Source organism: Cherax quadricarinatus, chromosome 43 (genome assembly GCF_038502225.1).
Source record: "Cherax quadricarinatus isolate ZL_2023a chromosome 43, ASM3850222v1, whole genome shotgun sequence".
In the NCBI taxonomy this organism is placed as follows: domain Eukaryota; kingdom Metazoa; phylum Arthropoda; class Malacostraca; order Decapoda; family Parastacidae; genus Cherax; species Cherax quadricarinatus.
Window position 1 is genome coordinate 22,489,136 of NC_091334.1, and position 15,476 is coordinate 22,504,611.

The 15,476-nt window shown below is 37.4% G+C and overlaps 1 protein-coding gene across 15 annotated transcripts in view; it reads left to right on the plus strand.

Moving 5' to 3' along the window:
* Positions 1 to 15,476, plus strand: part of LOC128694131 (putative divalent cation/proton antiporter TMEM165) — a 70,036-nt gene that overhangs the window by 8,688 nt on the left and 45,872 nt on the right. For 9 of the 15 annotated variants that reach the window (XR_011393122.1, XM_070093694.1, XM_070093695.1 and 6 more), the window contains exons 2-5: positions 9,347 to 9,479; positions 9,817 to 10,072; positions 10,910 to 11,085; positions 14,104 to 14,139. Coding sequence is in view for 14 of the 15 variants with exons in the window: in XM_070093694.1 (XP_069949795.1) it covers positions 9,360 to 9,479; positions 9,817 to 10,072; positions 10,910 to 11,085; positions 14,104 to 14,139 (588 nt within the window). In the remaining variant the exon portion in view is untranslated. The remainder of the gene's footprint in view (positions 1 to 9,346; positions 9,480 to 9,816; positions 10,073 to 10,909; positions 11,086 to 14,103; positions 14,140 to 15,476) is intronic. The other 6 variants (XM_070093699.1, XM_070093701.1, XM_070093702.1 and 3 more) reach the window with 1 other exon arrangement.

Consider the following 15,476-nt stretch of genomic DNA (forward strand, 5'->3'; position numbering starts at 1 on the left):
TGCAATTAATCCGTTCCAATGGAATTCTCTACTTCAATAATTTTGCTAATACCAACTTAACAGCTTATTTATCTATCTCACTTGATCTAATAAGACATAATAAACAATATAAATAACATAGAAACCTGATATATACTCTAAAATGAATAAAATATGTATTTCGTGTAGTGGTATGGGCGGTGTTGGCGGTGGACGACAATCTGGAGACCGGACAAAATACTTCTTGAATGATTTTGCTAATATCATCTATACGGCTTATTTATATATCACAGTTCATCTAATATGACATAACAAACAATATAAATAACAGAAACCTGATATATACTCTAGAATAAAATATGTCATTATGTAACAGATGGAGGTGGCCACAACCACTCCCTCTTTGTTGTGGTAAACACTGCCATCTAGTGATGGCCTTTTGAAGCCATCTATTATTATAATTATTATGTAGTAATTTTTTTTTTTTTTTTTTCAACAAGTCGGTCGTCTCCCACCGAGGCAGGGTGACCCAAAAAAAGAAAGAAAAATCCCCAAAAAGAAAATACTTTCATCATCATTCAACACTTTCACCACACTCACACATTATCACTGTTTTTGCAGAGGTGCTCAGAATACAACAGCTTAGAAGCATATACGTATAAAGATACACAACATATCCCTCCAAACTGCCAATATCCCAAACCCCTCCTTTAAAGTGCAGGCATTGTACTTCCCATTTCCAGGACTCAAGTCCGACTATATGAAAATAACCGGTTTCCCTGAATCCCTTCACTAAATATTACCCTGCTCACACTCCAACAGATCGTCAGGTCACAAGTATCATTCGTCTCCATTCACTCCTATCTAACACGCTCGTGCACGCTTACTGGAAGTCCAAGCCCCTTGCCCACAAAACCTCCTTTACCAACTCTTTCCAACCCTTTCGAAGACGACCCCTACCCCTCTTTCCTTCCCCTATAGATTTATATGCTTTCCATGTCATTCTACTTTGATCCATTCTCTCTAAATGACCAAACCACGTCAACAACCCCTCTTCTGCCCGCTGACTAATGCTTTTATTAACTCCACACCTTCTCCTAATTTCCACACTCCGAATTTTCTGCATAATATTTACACCACACATTGCCCTTAGACAGGACATCTCCACTGCCTCCAACCGTCTCCTCACTGCTGCATTTACCACCCAAGCTTCACATCCATATAAGAGTGTTGGTACTACTATACTTTCATACATTCCCTTCTTTGCCTCCATAGATAACGTTTTTTGACTCCACATATACCTCAACGCACCACTCACCTTTTTTCCCTCATCAATTCTATTATTAACCTCATCCTTCATAAATCCATCCGCCGACACTTCAACTCCCAAGTATCTGAAAACATTCACTTCTTCCATACTCCTCCTCCCCAATTTGATATCCATTTTTTCATTATCTAAATCATTTGATACCCTCATCACCTTACTCTTTTCTATGTTCACTTTCAACTTTCTACCTTTACACACATTCTCAAACTCATCCATTAACCTTTGCAATTTTTCTTTAGAATCTCCCATAAGCACAGTATCATCAGCAAAAAGTAACTGTGTTAATTCCCATTTTGAATTTGATTCCCCATAATTTAATCCCACCCTTCTCCCGAACACCCTAGCATTTACTTCTTTTACAACCCCATCTATAAATATATTAAACAACCATTGTGACATTACACATCCCTGTCTAAGACCTACTTTTACCGGGAAGTATTCTCCCTCTCTTCTACATACCCTAACCTGAGCCTCACTATCCTCATAAAAGTTCTTTACAGCATTTAGTAACTTACCACCTATTCCATATACTTGCAACATCTGCCACATTGCTCCTCTATCCACTCTATCATATGCCTTTTCTAAATCCATAAATGCAATAAAAACTTCCCTACCTTTATCTAAATACTGTTCACATATATGCTTCAATGTAAACACTTGATCTACACATCCCCTACCCACTCTGAAGCCTCCTTGCTCATCCGCAATTCTACATTCTGTCTTACCTCTAATTCTTTCAATTATAACCCTACTGTATACTTTTCCTGGTATACTCGGTAAACTTATTCCTCTATAATTTTTACAATCTCTTTTGTCCCCTTTCCCTTTATATAAAGGGACTATACATGCTCTCTGCCAATCCCTAGGTACCTTCCTCTCTTTCATACATTTATTAAACAAAATACCAACCACTACAACACTATATCCCCCCCGGCTTTTAACATTTCTGTCATGATCCCATCAGTTCCAGCTGCTTTACCCCCTTTCATTCTACGTACCTCCACCACACTTACATTCTGCTCTTCTTCACTCCTAAAAGATGGTATACCTCCCTTACCAGTGCATGAAATTACCGCCTCCCTTTCTTCCTCAACATTTAAAAGTTCCTCAAAATATTCTCGCCATCTACCTAATACCTCCCTCTCCCCATCTACTAACTCCCCTACTCTGTTTTTAACTGACAAATGCATACTTTTCCTAGGCTTTCTTAACTTGTTTAACTCACTCCAAAATTTTTTCTTATTTTCATTAAAATTTCTTGACAGTGCCTCTCCCACTTTTTTATTATTATTATATATATATTATATATATTTTATATATTATTTTATATTATATATTATTATATATTATATATTACAGTGGACCCTCGACCAGCGATGGCATCGATTAACGATAAATCTGACTAGCGATACATTTTATCGCAAAAATTTTGCCTCGATTAGCGCTAAAAAACTTGACCAACACTATTCGTTCCGTCTGAGACGTGTCCACTTCTGGCCAGTGTTTACAAGCCAGCCAGCCACCGCGGTCGCTTCCAAGCATACAATCTAACATTTCATATTATCATACACTTTTTAGTGATTGCACCTGCAAAATAAGTCACCATGGGCCCCAAGAAAGCTTCTAGTGCCAACCCTACAGCAAAAAGGGTGAGAATTACTATGGATATGAAGAAAGAGATCATTGCTAAGTATGAAAGTGGAGTGCATGTCTCCAAGCTGGCCAGGCTGTACACAAAACCCCAATCAACCATCGCTACTATTGTGGCCAAGAAAATGGCAATCAAGGAAGCTGTTCTTGCCAAAGGTGCAACTATGTTTTCGAAACTGAGATCGCAAGTGATAGAAGATGTTGAGAGACTGTTATTGGTATGGATAAACGAAAAACAGATAGCATCTCTCAAGCGATCATATGTGAAAAGGCTAGGAAGTTGCATGACGATTTAATTAGAAAAATGCCAGCAACTAGTGGTGATGTGAGTGAATTTAAGGCCAGCAAAGGTTGGTTTGAGAGATTTAAGAATCGTAGTGGCATACATAGTGTGATAAGGCATGGTGAGGCTGCCAGTTTGGACCCAAAAGCAGCTGAAAAATATGTGCAGGAATTCAAGGAGTACATAGACAGTGAAGGACTGAAACCTGAACAAGTGTTTAATGGTGACACTGACAATGTTGTGAAACACTTTAGTAATGTCATAAAGGAACGGGAGGTACAGGCCTCTATGGGCAGATATGTTGTGCGACAGAGGTCCAGTGACTCAAGCTGGTCCTAGTGGCATTAAAAGAAGAAGGGAAGTAACCCCGAAAAAGGACTTGCCACCTCAAGTCCTAATGGAAGGGGATTCCCCTTCTAAACACTAAGACCATCAACACACTCCCCTCTTCCCATCCCATCAATCATCACCAGATCTTCAATAAAGGTAAGTGTCATGTAACTGTGCATGTCTTCTTCAGTTTGTGTGTATTAAAATTAATATTTCATGTGTTAAAATTTTTTTTTTCAATGCTTTTGGGTGTCTTGCATGGATTAATTTGATTTCCATTATTTCTTATGGGGAAAATTAACTTGACTAACGATGAGCTCTCAGGAACGGATTAATAGCGTTAGTCGAGGGTCCACTGTATTATATATTATTATATATATATTATTATTATACATATTATTATTGTATTACATTATTATACTATTATTATACATATTATTTTTTTTTATTATCACACTGGCCGATTCCCACCAAGGCAGGGTGGCCCGAAAAAGAAAAACTTTCACCATCATTCACTCCATCACTGTCTTGCCAGAAGGGTGCTTTACACTACAGTTTTTAAACTGCAACATTAACACCCCTCCTTCAGAGTGCAGGCACTGTACTTCCCATCTCCAGGACTCAAGTCCGGCCTGCCGGTTTCCCTGAACCCCTTCATAAATGTTACTTTGCTCACACTCCAACAGCACGTCAAGTATTAAAAACCATTTGTCTCCATTCACTCCTATCAAACACGCTCATGCATACCTGCTGGAAGTCCAAGCCCCTTGCACACAAAACCTCCTTTACCCCCTCTCTCCAACCTTTCCTAGGCCGACCCCTACCCCGCCTTCCTTCCACTACAGACTGATACACTCTTGAAGTCATTCTGTTTCGCTCCATTCTCTCTACATGTCCGAACCACCTCAACAACCCTTCCTCAGCCCTCTGGACAACAGTTTTGGTAATCCCGCACCTCCTCCTAACTTCCAAACTATGAATTCTCTGCATTATATTCACACCACACATTGCCCTCAGACATGACATCTCCACTGCCTCCAGCCTTCTCCTCGCTGCAACATTCATCACCCATGCTTCACACCCATATAAGAGCGTTGGTAAAACTATACTCTCATACATTCCCCTCTTTGCCTCCAAGGACAAAGTTCTTTGTCTCCACAGACTCCTAAGTGCACCACTCACTCTTTTTCCCTCATCAATTCTATGATTCACCTCATCTTTCATAGACCCATCCGCTGACACGTCCACTCCCAAATATCTGAATACATTCACCTCCTCCATACTCTCTCCCTCCAATCTGATATCCAATCTTTCATCACCTAATCTTTTTGTTATCCTCATAACCTTACTCTTTCCTGTATTCACCTTTAATTTTCTTCTTTTGCACACCCTACCAAATTCATCCACCAATCTTTGTAACTTCTCTTCAGAATCTCCCAAGAGCACAGTGTCATCAGCAAAGAGCAGCTGTGACAACTCCCACTTTGTGTGTGATTCTTTATCTTTTAACTCCACGCCTCTCGTCAAGACCCTCGCATTTACTTCTCTTACAACCCCATCTATAAATACATATATTAAACAACCACGATGACATCACACATCCTTGTCTAAGGCCTACTTTTACTGGGAAATAATTTCCCTCTTTCCTACATACTCTAACTTGAGCCTCACTATCCTCGTAAAAACTCTTCACTGCTTTCAGTAACCTACCTCCTACACCATACACTTGCAACATCTGCCACATTGCCCCCCTATCCACCCTGTCATACGCCTTTTCCAAATCCATAAATGCCACAAAGACCTCTTTAGCCTTATCTGAATACTGTTCACTTATATGTTTCACTGTAAACACCTGGTCCACACACCCCTACCTTTCCTAAAGCCTCCTTGTTCATCTGCTATCCTATTCTCCGTCTTACTCTTAATTCTTTCAATAATAACTCTACAATACACTTTACCAGGTATACTCAGCAGACTTATCCCCCTATAATTTTTGCACTCTCTTTTATCCCCTTTGCCTTTATACAAAGGAACTATGCATGGTCTCTGCCAATCCCTAGGTACCTTACCCTCTTCCATACATTTATTAAATAATTGCACCAACCACTCCAAAACTATATCCCCACCTGCTTTTAACATTTCTATCTTTATCCCATCAATCCCAGCTGCCTTACCCCCTTTCATTTTACCTACTGCCTCACGAACTTCCCCCACACTCACAATTGGCTCTTCCTCACTCCTACAAGATGTTATTCCTCCTTGCCCTATACACAAAATCACAGCTTCCCTATCTTCATCAACATTTAACAATTCCTCAAAATATTCCCTCCATCTTCCCAATACCTCTAACTCTCCATTTAATAACTCTCCTCTCCTATTTTTAACTGACAAATCCATTTGTTCTCTAGGCTTTCTTAACTTGTTAATCTCACTCCAAAACTTTTTCTTATTTTCAACAAAATTTGTTGATAACATCTCACCCACTCTCTCATTTGCTCTCTTTTTACATTGCTTCACCACTCTCTTAACCTCTCTCTTTTTCTCCATATACTCTTCCCTCCTTGCATCACTTCTACTTTGTAAAAACTTCTCATATGCTAACTTTTTCTCCCTTACTACTCTCTTTACATCATCATTCCACCAATCGCTCCTCTTCCCTCCCGCACCCACTTTCCTGTAACCACAAACTTCTGCTGAACACTCTAACACTACATTTTTAAACCTACCCCATACCTCTTCGACCCCATTGCCTATGCTCTCATTAGCCCATCTATCCTCCAATAGCTGTTTATATCTTACCCTAACTCCCTCCTCTTTTAGTTTATAAACCTTCACCTCTCTCTTCCCTGATGCTTCTATTCTCCTTGTATCCCATCTACCTTTTACTCTCAGTGTAGCTACAACTAGAAAGTGATCTGATATATCTGTGGCCCCTCTATAAACATGTACATCCTGAAGTCTACTCAACAGTCTTTTATCTACCAATACATAATCCAACAAACTACTGTCATTTTGCCCTACAATTATCTTGTATACTTATTTATCCTCTTTTTCTTAAAATATGTATTACCTATAACTAAACCCCTTTCTATACAAAGTTCAATCAAAGGGCTCCCATTATCATTTACACCTGGCACCCCAAACTTACCTACCACACCCTCTCTAAAAGTTTCTCCTACTTTAGCATTCAGGTCCCCTACCACAATTACTCTCTCAGTTGGTTCAAAGGCTCCTATACATTCACTTAACATCTCCCAAAATCTCTCTCTCTCCTCTGCATTCCTCTCTTCTCCAGGTGCATACACGCTTATTATGACCCACTTCTCGCATCCAACCTTTACTTTAATCCACATGATTCTTGAATTTACACATTCATATTCTCTTTTCTCCTTCCATAACTGATCATTTAACATTACTGCTACCCCTTCCTTTGCTCTAACTCTCTCAGATACTCGAGATTTAATCCCATTTATTTCCCCCCACTGAAACTCTCCTACCCCCTTCAGCTTTGTTTCGCTTAGGGCCAGGACATCCAACTTCTTTTCATTCATAACATCAGCAATCATCTGTTTCTTGTCATCCGCACTACATCCACGCACATTTAAGCATCCCAGTTTTATAAAGTTTTTCTTCTTCTCTTTTTTAGTAAATGTCTACAGGAGAAGGGGTTACTAGCCCATTGCTCCCGGCATTTTAGTCGCCTCATACGACACGCATGGCTTACGGAGGAAAGATTCTTTTCCACTTCCCCATGGACAATAGAAGAAATAAAGAGGAACAAGAGCTATTTAGAAAAAGGAGAAAAACCTAGATGTACTCACCTATTTGTACTCACCTATTTGTGGTTGCAGGGGTCGAGTCCTAGCTCCTGGCCCCGCCTCTTCACCGGTTGCTACTAGGCCCTCTCTCTCCCCGCTCCATGAGCTTTATCAAACCTCGTCTTAAAACTGTGTATGGTTCCTGCCTCCACTACGTCATTTTCTAGGCTATTCCACTGCCTTACAACTCTATGACTGAAGAAATACTTCCTACTATCTCTCTGACTCATTTGTGTCTTCAACTTCCAATTGTGGCCTCTTGTTTCTGTGTCCCCTCCCTGGAACATCCTGTCTTTGTCCACCTTGTCTATTCCACGCAGTATTTTATATGTCGTTATCATGTCTCCCCTGACCCTCCTGTCCTCCAGTGTGGTCAGGCCGATTTCCCTTAATCTTTCCTCATAGGACATTCCCCTTAGCTCTGGAACTAACCTTGTCGCAAACCTTTGTACTTTCTCTAGTTTCTTGACGTGCTTTATCAAGTGCGGGTTCCAAACAGGTGCTGCATACTCCAGTATGGGCCTGACATACACGGTGTACAGTGTCTTGAATGATTCCTTACTAAGGTATCGGAATGCTGTTCTCAGGTTTGCCAGGCGCCCATATGCTGCAGCAGTTATCTGATTGATGTGTGCTTCCGGAGACATGCTCGGTGTTATACTCACCCCAAGATCTTTCTCCTTGAGTGAGGTTTGCAGTCTTTGGCCACCTAGCCTATACTCTGTATGTATATATATATGCATGTGCGTGTCTGTGAAGTGTGACCAAAGTGTAAGTAGGAGTAGCAAGATATCCCTGTTATCTAGCGTGTTTATGAGACAGAAAAAGAAACCAGCAATCCTACCATCATGCAAAACAGTTACAGGTTTCTGTTTCACAGTCATCTGGCAGGACGGTAGTACTTCCCTGGGTGGTTGCTGTCTACCAACCTATTATTATTATTATTACTATTACTATTATTATTATTATTATTATTATTAAAATATAAATAATTTGTAATTTTTATTCAGACAGAAAATATAAGATTTACTGTTATGGCTTATTGCAATAATTGTATAAATGTCAACCCATTCACGACTGCATATTGGAATGGACGGCGATGTCATTTCTTTGCTCTTGAACATAGTGAAGCAAACAAGCATTTCTCCCTCGTTGAGCTCAATTTCAAGGTACTTTTTGTCGTGAAAGCAATCAAAATCATGTCTTCCATTCTATCAAATGAGACCAAAAACACGAGAATACATTCGTAAAACCCATACAAAAATACCGCTAAGGGGTGACTAATTGCTGAGAAGTGAACTCCATTATTTATGCTTAGATTTCCTTCACTTTTAGTGTACATTAAGAAACATCTTTCCATCATACATTGCCCAAGTTTCAATAAGATAGTCAAACAAACAAATGAGATACAATTCCTTAGATCAAGAGCAAGAGCCCCTCACCAGCGTCAAGGAACCTGCCTTGAGGTCTGCTCGCTCATGGAAATTTTGCTCGCATATGGAAGCAAAAAAATCAACCCATCGACTGCTCGTATTTGGAAAAACTCGCATGTGGATGCAAGTTTTTGGACATTATGCATTAAAGTTTATGAAAATGTATAACACAGTGTTTAAGTTTCACCAAAAAAAAGAGTAATTAGGAACTACTGTTCTTCAGTCTTAGATTGGTTTATGCTGTTATTAGTGCTCGAGCTGTAGAGGAGGAGGTATATACAAGATGCCTAACTGCATGCAGTGGGGAGAACTGTATATTTTCAACAATGGTTAAAGTGGATAATTCTCTGCAATTTATGTTAAAAGTACTTTGCTTCCATACCTTGAGGTTTATATGTTTGTTATTTAATATTGCATTTTTCTGTGTTTGTTAACTCAGAATACACAGGCCCCAAGAGAGAGAGAGAAAGAGAGAGAGTAGATGGAGACTAAGGTGAATATATAGTTATTGTGTTTATTGTTACAGGATAACCACTAGAATGTCTCTAATTGTGCGGGTGGTGGTGGGTGTTACCCTCCTGCTTCTGGGTGTGGTTTTGGCGGATTTTCAGCCAATTGATGTAGACCCAATTATGAAGAAGGAACAGCCAGATTTTGAGGTGAGAAACATGAAAATATCCAATATGTAACAAGGATCCTAAATAATAATGAATTTAAGTTTGATTAGAAAAACTAATCACTCCTAAATTTTCATAGAAACTGGAATTTCAGATCAGTATACAGTGATACACTTAATTTTAAATTAATATCCATTAAATTTGGCAAGAGTTTTAATTTGTTTAATCACTAGAATAATAATAGTACAGTATTCTGGAAGACTAGTAAAGTGGACTTGAATTGTGAAGATAAGAAGTATAGTGCCTGCACTGATGTCATATGGCCTGTGTATTAGTAAACTATGACATACCATAATAATAGAATTTGTTTATCCACTAGGATGATACTGGCCTTGGAGCAGTTCTTGTTAATGGCAACGGAGAAAAGTTTTCCAACTCTTCACATGATGGGCAAGGCAAAGAAATAGCAGATATCAGCTTCATGAGCGCCTTTGTGTCATCACTCAGTATGATTGTAGTGACAGAATTAGGGGACAAAACATTCTTTATTGCAGCTATAATGGCTATGAATCACCCCAGAGTGACTGTATTTGCAGGAGCTATGTTTGCATTGGCCTTCATGCATATCTTATCATGTAAGTTCTCAAGAATTAGCACATCCATTTTTGGCAGATTGAAGAATATGAATTTATTATATAAGATTTTCAGATAATGCTGAAAGTGTTGAATAATGGTGAAATTGTTTCTTTTGTGGGTCACCCTGCCTCGGTGGGAGATGGCCGGTGTATGAAAAAATAAATATCCTTATGCTACAAGAACATTTTGCTGTTGAGAAATCAAAGTATATTATGCAGTACATTTTAGATGCTATGCAGCACAATTCATATTTTTTATGCCATATAATGAATTGTTGATTAATTAGGTATTGGTATACTATTATAAATAAAAGAATTCTTCCTCTGTAAGCCATGCGTGTTATAAGAGGTGACTGAAATGCCTGTATAGAGTACTAAATTTAAAAAGAAAACCTTTCATTTTTTTTTAAGTCTTTTATGGCCAGTTCGTTGAAAAATATATATAAAAAACTATGTAATCCTATTCAGTCACTGCCTCAGCAAGGAGAGTCATTACACAAATAACCTACACATAGGAGAAAGAAACTTATGACGACATTTCAATCCAACTTGGACCATTAACCAGTCAGTGTGTAACTAGTTAATGTCCAAGTTGGACTGAAATGTCATCTTAAGTTTTTCTCCTTTGTGCAGGTTATTTGTGTATTGTTCCAGTCATGGTATTGTGCTTTTTTGTTCTTTAGAGTCATTATGAAGAAACTTGTTGAATATCAAAATGAAATACTGTGTAAACATGATGTTATGATTCCCTTTAGTACAACTGTGTATGTATTGTTTTATAGTTTTTTATTAACAAGTAAATTGTTAAGTGTTTGCTTTGTCTCGATATTTTGCCAGCATTGTTTGGTTACGTCATCACGTGGATTCCTCGCACATACACATTCTATGCTTCAACTGCACTTTTTGCCATATTTGGGTTAAAAATGCTTCGAGATGGTTGGAAAATGAAACCGGACGAAGGGCAGGAAGAACTTGAGGAAGTACAATCAGATTTAAGACGCAGAGAGGAAAACGTAAGTACTGTAGTGTATGTACCAGTGTAGATGCCAATGCAGCCTTCACTGCCATTATTTCTTGAATTAAGCCTAATTTTTATTTGTTGTACTGTACTTTAAACAATTTTGATATGCACAAATTTTACTTTTTTATTTCTCCAATCATATTTTCTTGAATATTTAGTGACCATTATGTTATGCTGTAGTGGTATTTAATTATTATTTTGTAATGCATGAAAGTATATTTTTTAACACATAGGCTGCTTCTCGCCAAGGCAGGGCAATGCAAAGGACATACATTCTTCATCATTCACGCCATAGCTGTTTTTTCCAGAAGTGCATGAACTACATAATTCAGATGATTTACTGAACACACCACCCATCCTTCATTGCATCCTTCTCCTCCAGGGCTCATAAGCACCTCCTCTGAGTCCTTTCATAGATAGCTAATACTGTGCTCACACTTCAACAGTACATCAAATTCCAAAAATCAGTTGTCCCTGCTCGTTCCACTGTTAATACTCGCGCATGTCTACTGGATGCTTAAGCCTCTTTTTGTCAAAACCTCCTTCCAGTCCTTAGTAGGATATCCTCTACACCCTTAGTCCAATCCATCCTTAATGGAATATCCTCTATACTGTCAGTCTAACCCACCTTTAATGGGATATCCTCTACAACATCAGTCCAACCCATCCTTAGTGGGATATTCTCTACACCTTTAGTCCAACCCATCCTTAATGGGATATCCTCTACACCATCAGTTCAACCCATCCTAAATGGTTTATCCTCTACACCATCAGTTCAACCCATCCTAAATGGTTTATCCTCTACACCATCAGTTCAACCCAGCTTTGTACATCCTCTTGGCCAGTCTATCTTGCTCCAGCCTTACTAAATGAAAATATTTTTTAGCAACCTTTCTTCCACTCCCTGAATTATACCTTATATACCACTGCATTTTATTGTAATTCCTTCAGTGTTTATTATGACAATATTCATACCTCACAGTGGTCTTTAGCAATACACAGACAAATGCTTGCATGAATGTGTGCATAAGGAAAAAAGTACTGTATCTTGAATACACGGAAAGTGTTATTTTCCTAAATATTTTATTCCTTTGTTTCATTCAATGCTCTTCCATTTTTTATTGTGTGACTGGGGAAATGGGGTGGTGGTGATGTGCTTAAATAATTTAAATGCTGGAATTGGTTCAGCTGCTTGAACATGCACGTGTTCAAGGAGCTGAACCAATTCCAGTGTATGGCTATATATGAAAAATATTAGTGAGGAAAGAAAACAAGAAAATAGCTGAACACACTTGTATGTGTGAGAAAGTTGTGTAAATGTATGAAAGTGCTCTTGTACATCTCCTAATTTTTTCACTGGTGCTTTTTGGATTTCTAATTATTTATTTTATACTTATTTCTTCTGATAATGGTTATGTATGTTGACATGGCGTATAAAGAAGAAAGTTTAAGAAAAGGCAATTGGATTTTTATAAAAGGCAAAGTGCAAAGTTTACACATAATATACAGGGGCATGAAATAGCACTAATACATGCAGTTTGATCCAAACTGCCACACAGGAAGCAGGTGCTAGAGCAAGAAATACTTCGTTATTACCTGGTTTTAACTGCATCTTCACATATAACACACTGATGCATCTTGGGACATTTATTAAAAAGTTTTGTCCCCCGAGAGCTTCATCAGTCCAGTTCGTGCGACTGATAAATCCCCTGGCAGGCAAAACATCTTTAAGTGCCCTAATACAGCATTTGTGTCTTGTGCTTATGTTGATATTAAGCTCCATTAACAACCTGCATTGCCATGATTGATTGATTGATTTTTTTTTTTTTTTTTTTTTTTTTTTTTTTTTTTTTTTTTTTTTTTTTTTTTTTTTTTAAGATATTTCTGTTGGTCCTTGGTGGGATATTGCTGGTGCGTTGAAAGAATATTTCTGTTGGTTACTAGAGAATTTTGACTAGGCCTCATTCATGAGTGCATTTGTCATACAAGGAAAAGCCCATAATTATACTTAGAATGTCAGGCAATCTTAAACTAGGCCTAATGCAGTATAAAAAATAAATTTGCTCATGTATATAAATGCAGGGCATATTAAAATATAGAATTACATAATATTGTAATGTATATTTAGTGAAAATTTAGTATTTAGCAAAAGATCAAATAAAAATTTGTTATATTGATATTTTTTTTAACCCTGAAACTGTCCAAACGTAGATCTACGTTCACTCACGTAGCGCTCCTAACGTATATCTACTTTTTTTTTTACATAAAGCATGTAAAATCGAATGTAGATCTATGTTCGGAGTGCTACGCGAGCGAATGTAGATCTACATTTGGACTGTTTAAGGGTTAAAGAGAATTAAAAAAGCAACTTAGCAGTGATGTAATAATGGTTGAAGATATATTTAAATTTTATAAAAATAAAGATCATGGAGTAGTTTATTTCTTGGGCATAAAGGTATAATTGCAGTTTAAGGAGTTGCATTAAAAATTCTTTTAGGGGATATACAATAAGTCTTTGCCTAAATTCATCAAGTTAATTGCAGTTATTTTTTTAGGCCCTGTCACATCCATAGTTTCTGTGGAGGTTCAGGAGAATGTGAGGAATCTCAAAGGGGTGTACGTTTAGTGTGCGATTCCTGTGTTTGTTAATTTTGTAGAAGCTATGGAACATTACTTATAAGAAAAAATTTAGTATATTATTAGTCTTAGTAAGGATATTATTTTTTCCCAGGTTCTGTGGATTTCTCCCAGTTTCTTTTTGTGAACCATGTTTTGTCTGGCAAATTTATGAAACCAAGTAGAATATTCTTAATACAGGATTATTTGTTTTTAAAGGTTTCTGCCATTATTACATTCTCCTAATTGCTTCCACATCTTTTATGTTCTCCGAGGTCATTGACAGTATCTGTAAAAAAATATTTTAAAAGTATTTGATTTAAATTTATTTATTAAGTAATTTTTAACCTCAAAAAGTGTTTTCTTGATGAAATGTTCGCTTATTTTTCCCCAGTATAGACGAGATTCTGTAGATGAAGCTGCCGTAGTGGTAAGTTTACCATTCAAAAAGAGTTTTTTTTACAGCACCTTTCCTATGACTAACAACGTTTGTTCTCTAAAGTCCCTATTGACATTTTTAACCTATTCTGTTTCAGAATTTTGCATTTATTTTTTGTTTAAAAAGCCTGCTTAGTGTGCTTCAATACACAGACTTATCTATTGATGCACCAGTGCACACATCCTGCATTCAGTTACTGTTTTTGTAGCAACAGATTTTAAGTAGAGACAAACTAAACGGCAAAGACCATCAAACGTATTACCCGAGATTGCTCCGAAAGTACTTGGCTGAATATTTTGTTTATTGTCGTTTGTGAAAATATGAATTAACGTTTAGGATTCTTAATGCTGTCAAAGCCACTTGCTGGTCAAGTTTTGAAAACTTGTTTAACCCATGTTATATTCTAGTAGTACACTATTGGCTGTTCTATATAACCCTCACTGTGCCCATACTTTGTTATACTCAAGGAAACTAAGTGAAACGTGCATAAATTGAGGTTCTGGTTCTTCACTTGATGTTTTGCCATTTAAGTTGTTCAGTTTTATTTGTGTTTTGGAGCTGAAGTTCCCACAGCTTGGCTCAACAGAGCCCAGGCTGCCTTTAGTGAACCAGGGAGTAAGCCTTCATTACTCATTGCACTGAATGATCCCCACTGGTTTAGTGCTTCATAATTTTATGGTGTGTGTATTTGGGTGTAAATAGTAATTCTAAGTGACACTGGGACAGCTGCACAGGGGCTGCTGAGGAAAGAGCTCACACTTCTTTAATGTCAAAATATTGAGTGTTGTAGATACAGTTGAACTTCTTCAAATCTGGTCATTCTTTATGACCCCTGCAGCTTTAGTGCTTCTTCTTAGATATACTAATACAGTAATAATGTACAATTTGTACATTCTTCCATGGTATGACATAATAGAGTAGCTAATATATAATAACCATAAGGAAATTCTGTCATAGAGTATCCATATATTAACCATAATCTACTCACATTTACTTCTATAAATTAAAAAAAAAATCCATTTGTTCTCAACTTGCATTTAGTGAAAAGTGAATTCTTGCTACATCATTTAGATTCTTTAATTAAAGTAACCCTATTTAAATTTTTACTGAATGATGTGGATCCTCCATTATTCCCTTGGGCGAAATGTGTTGATGGATAAATGGATCGTTTTATATTGCAAATCTTTACCTGTGCATTTGCAAATTTTCTTTTAACACGCACATTTAATTTTTTTAAGCTTCCTTTTAGTTTTACTAAATTAGATTCTAATCTTTGAAATACATGTCTATAATGTAGACTTGAGTACTGTATACTTCTGTCACAAATT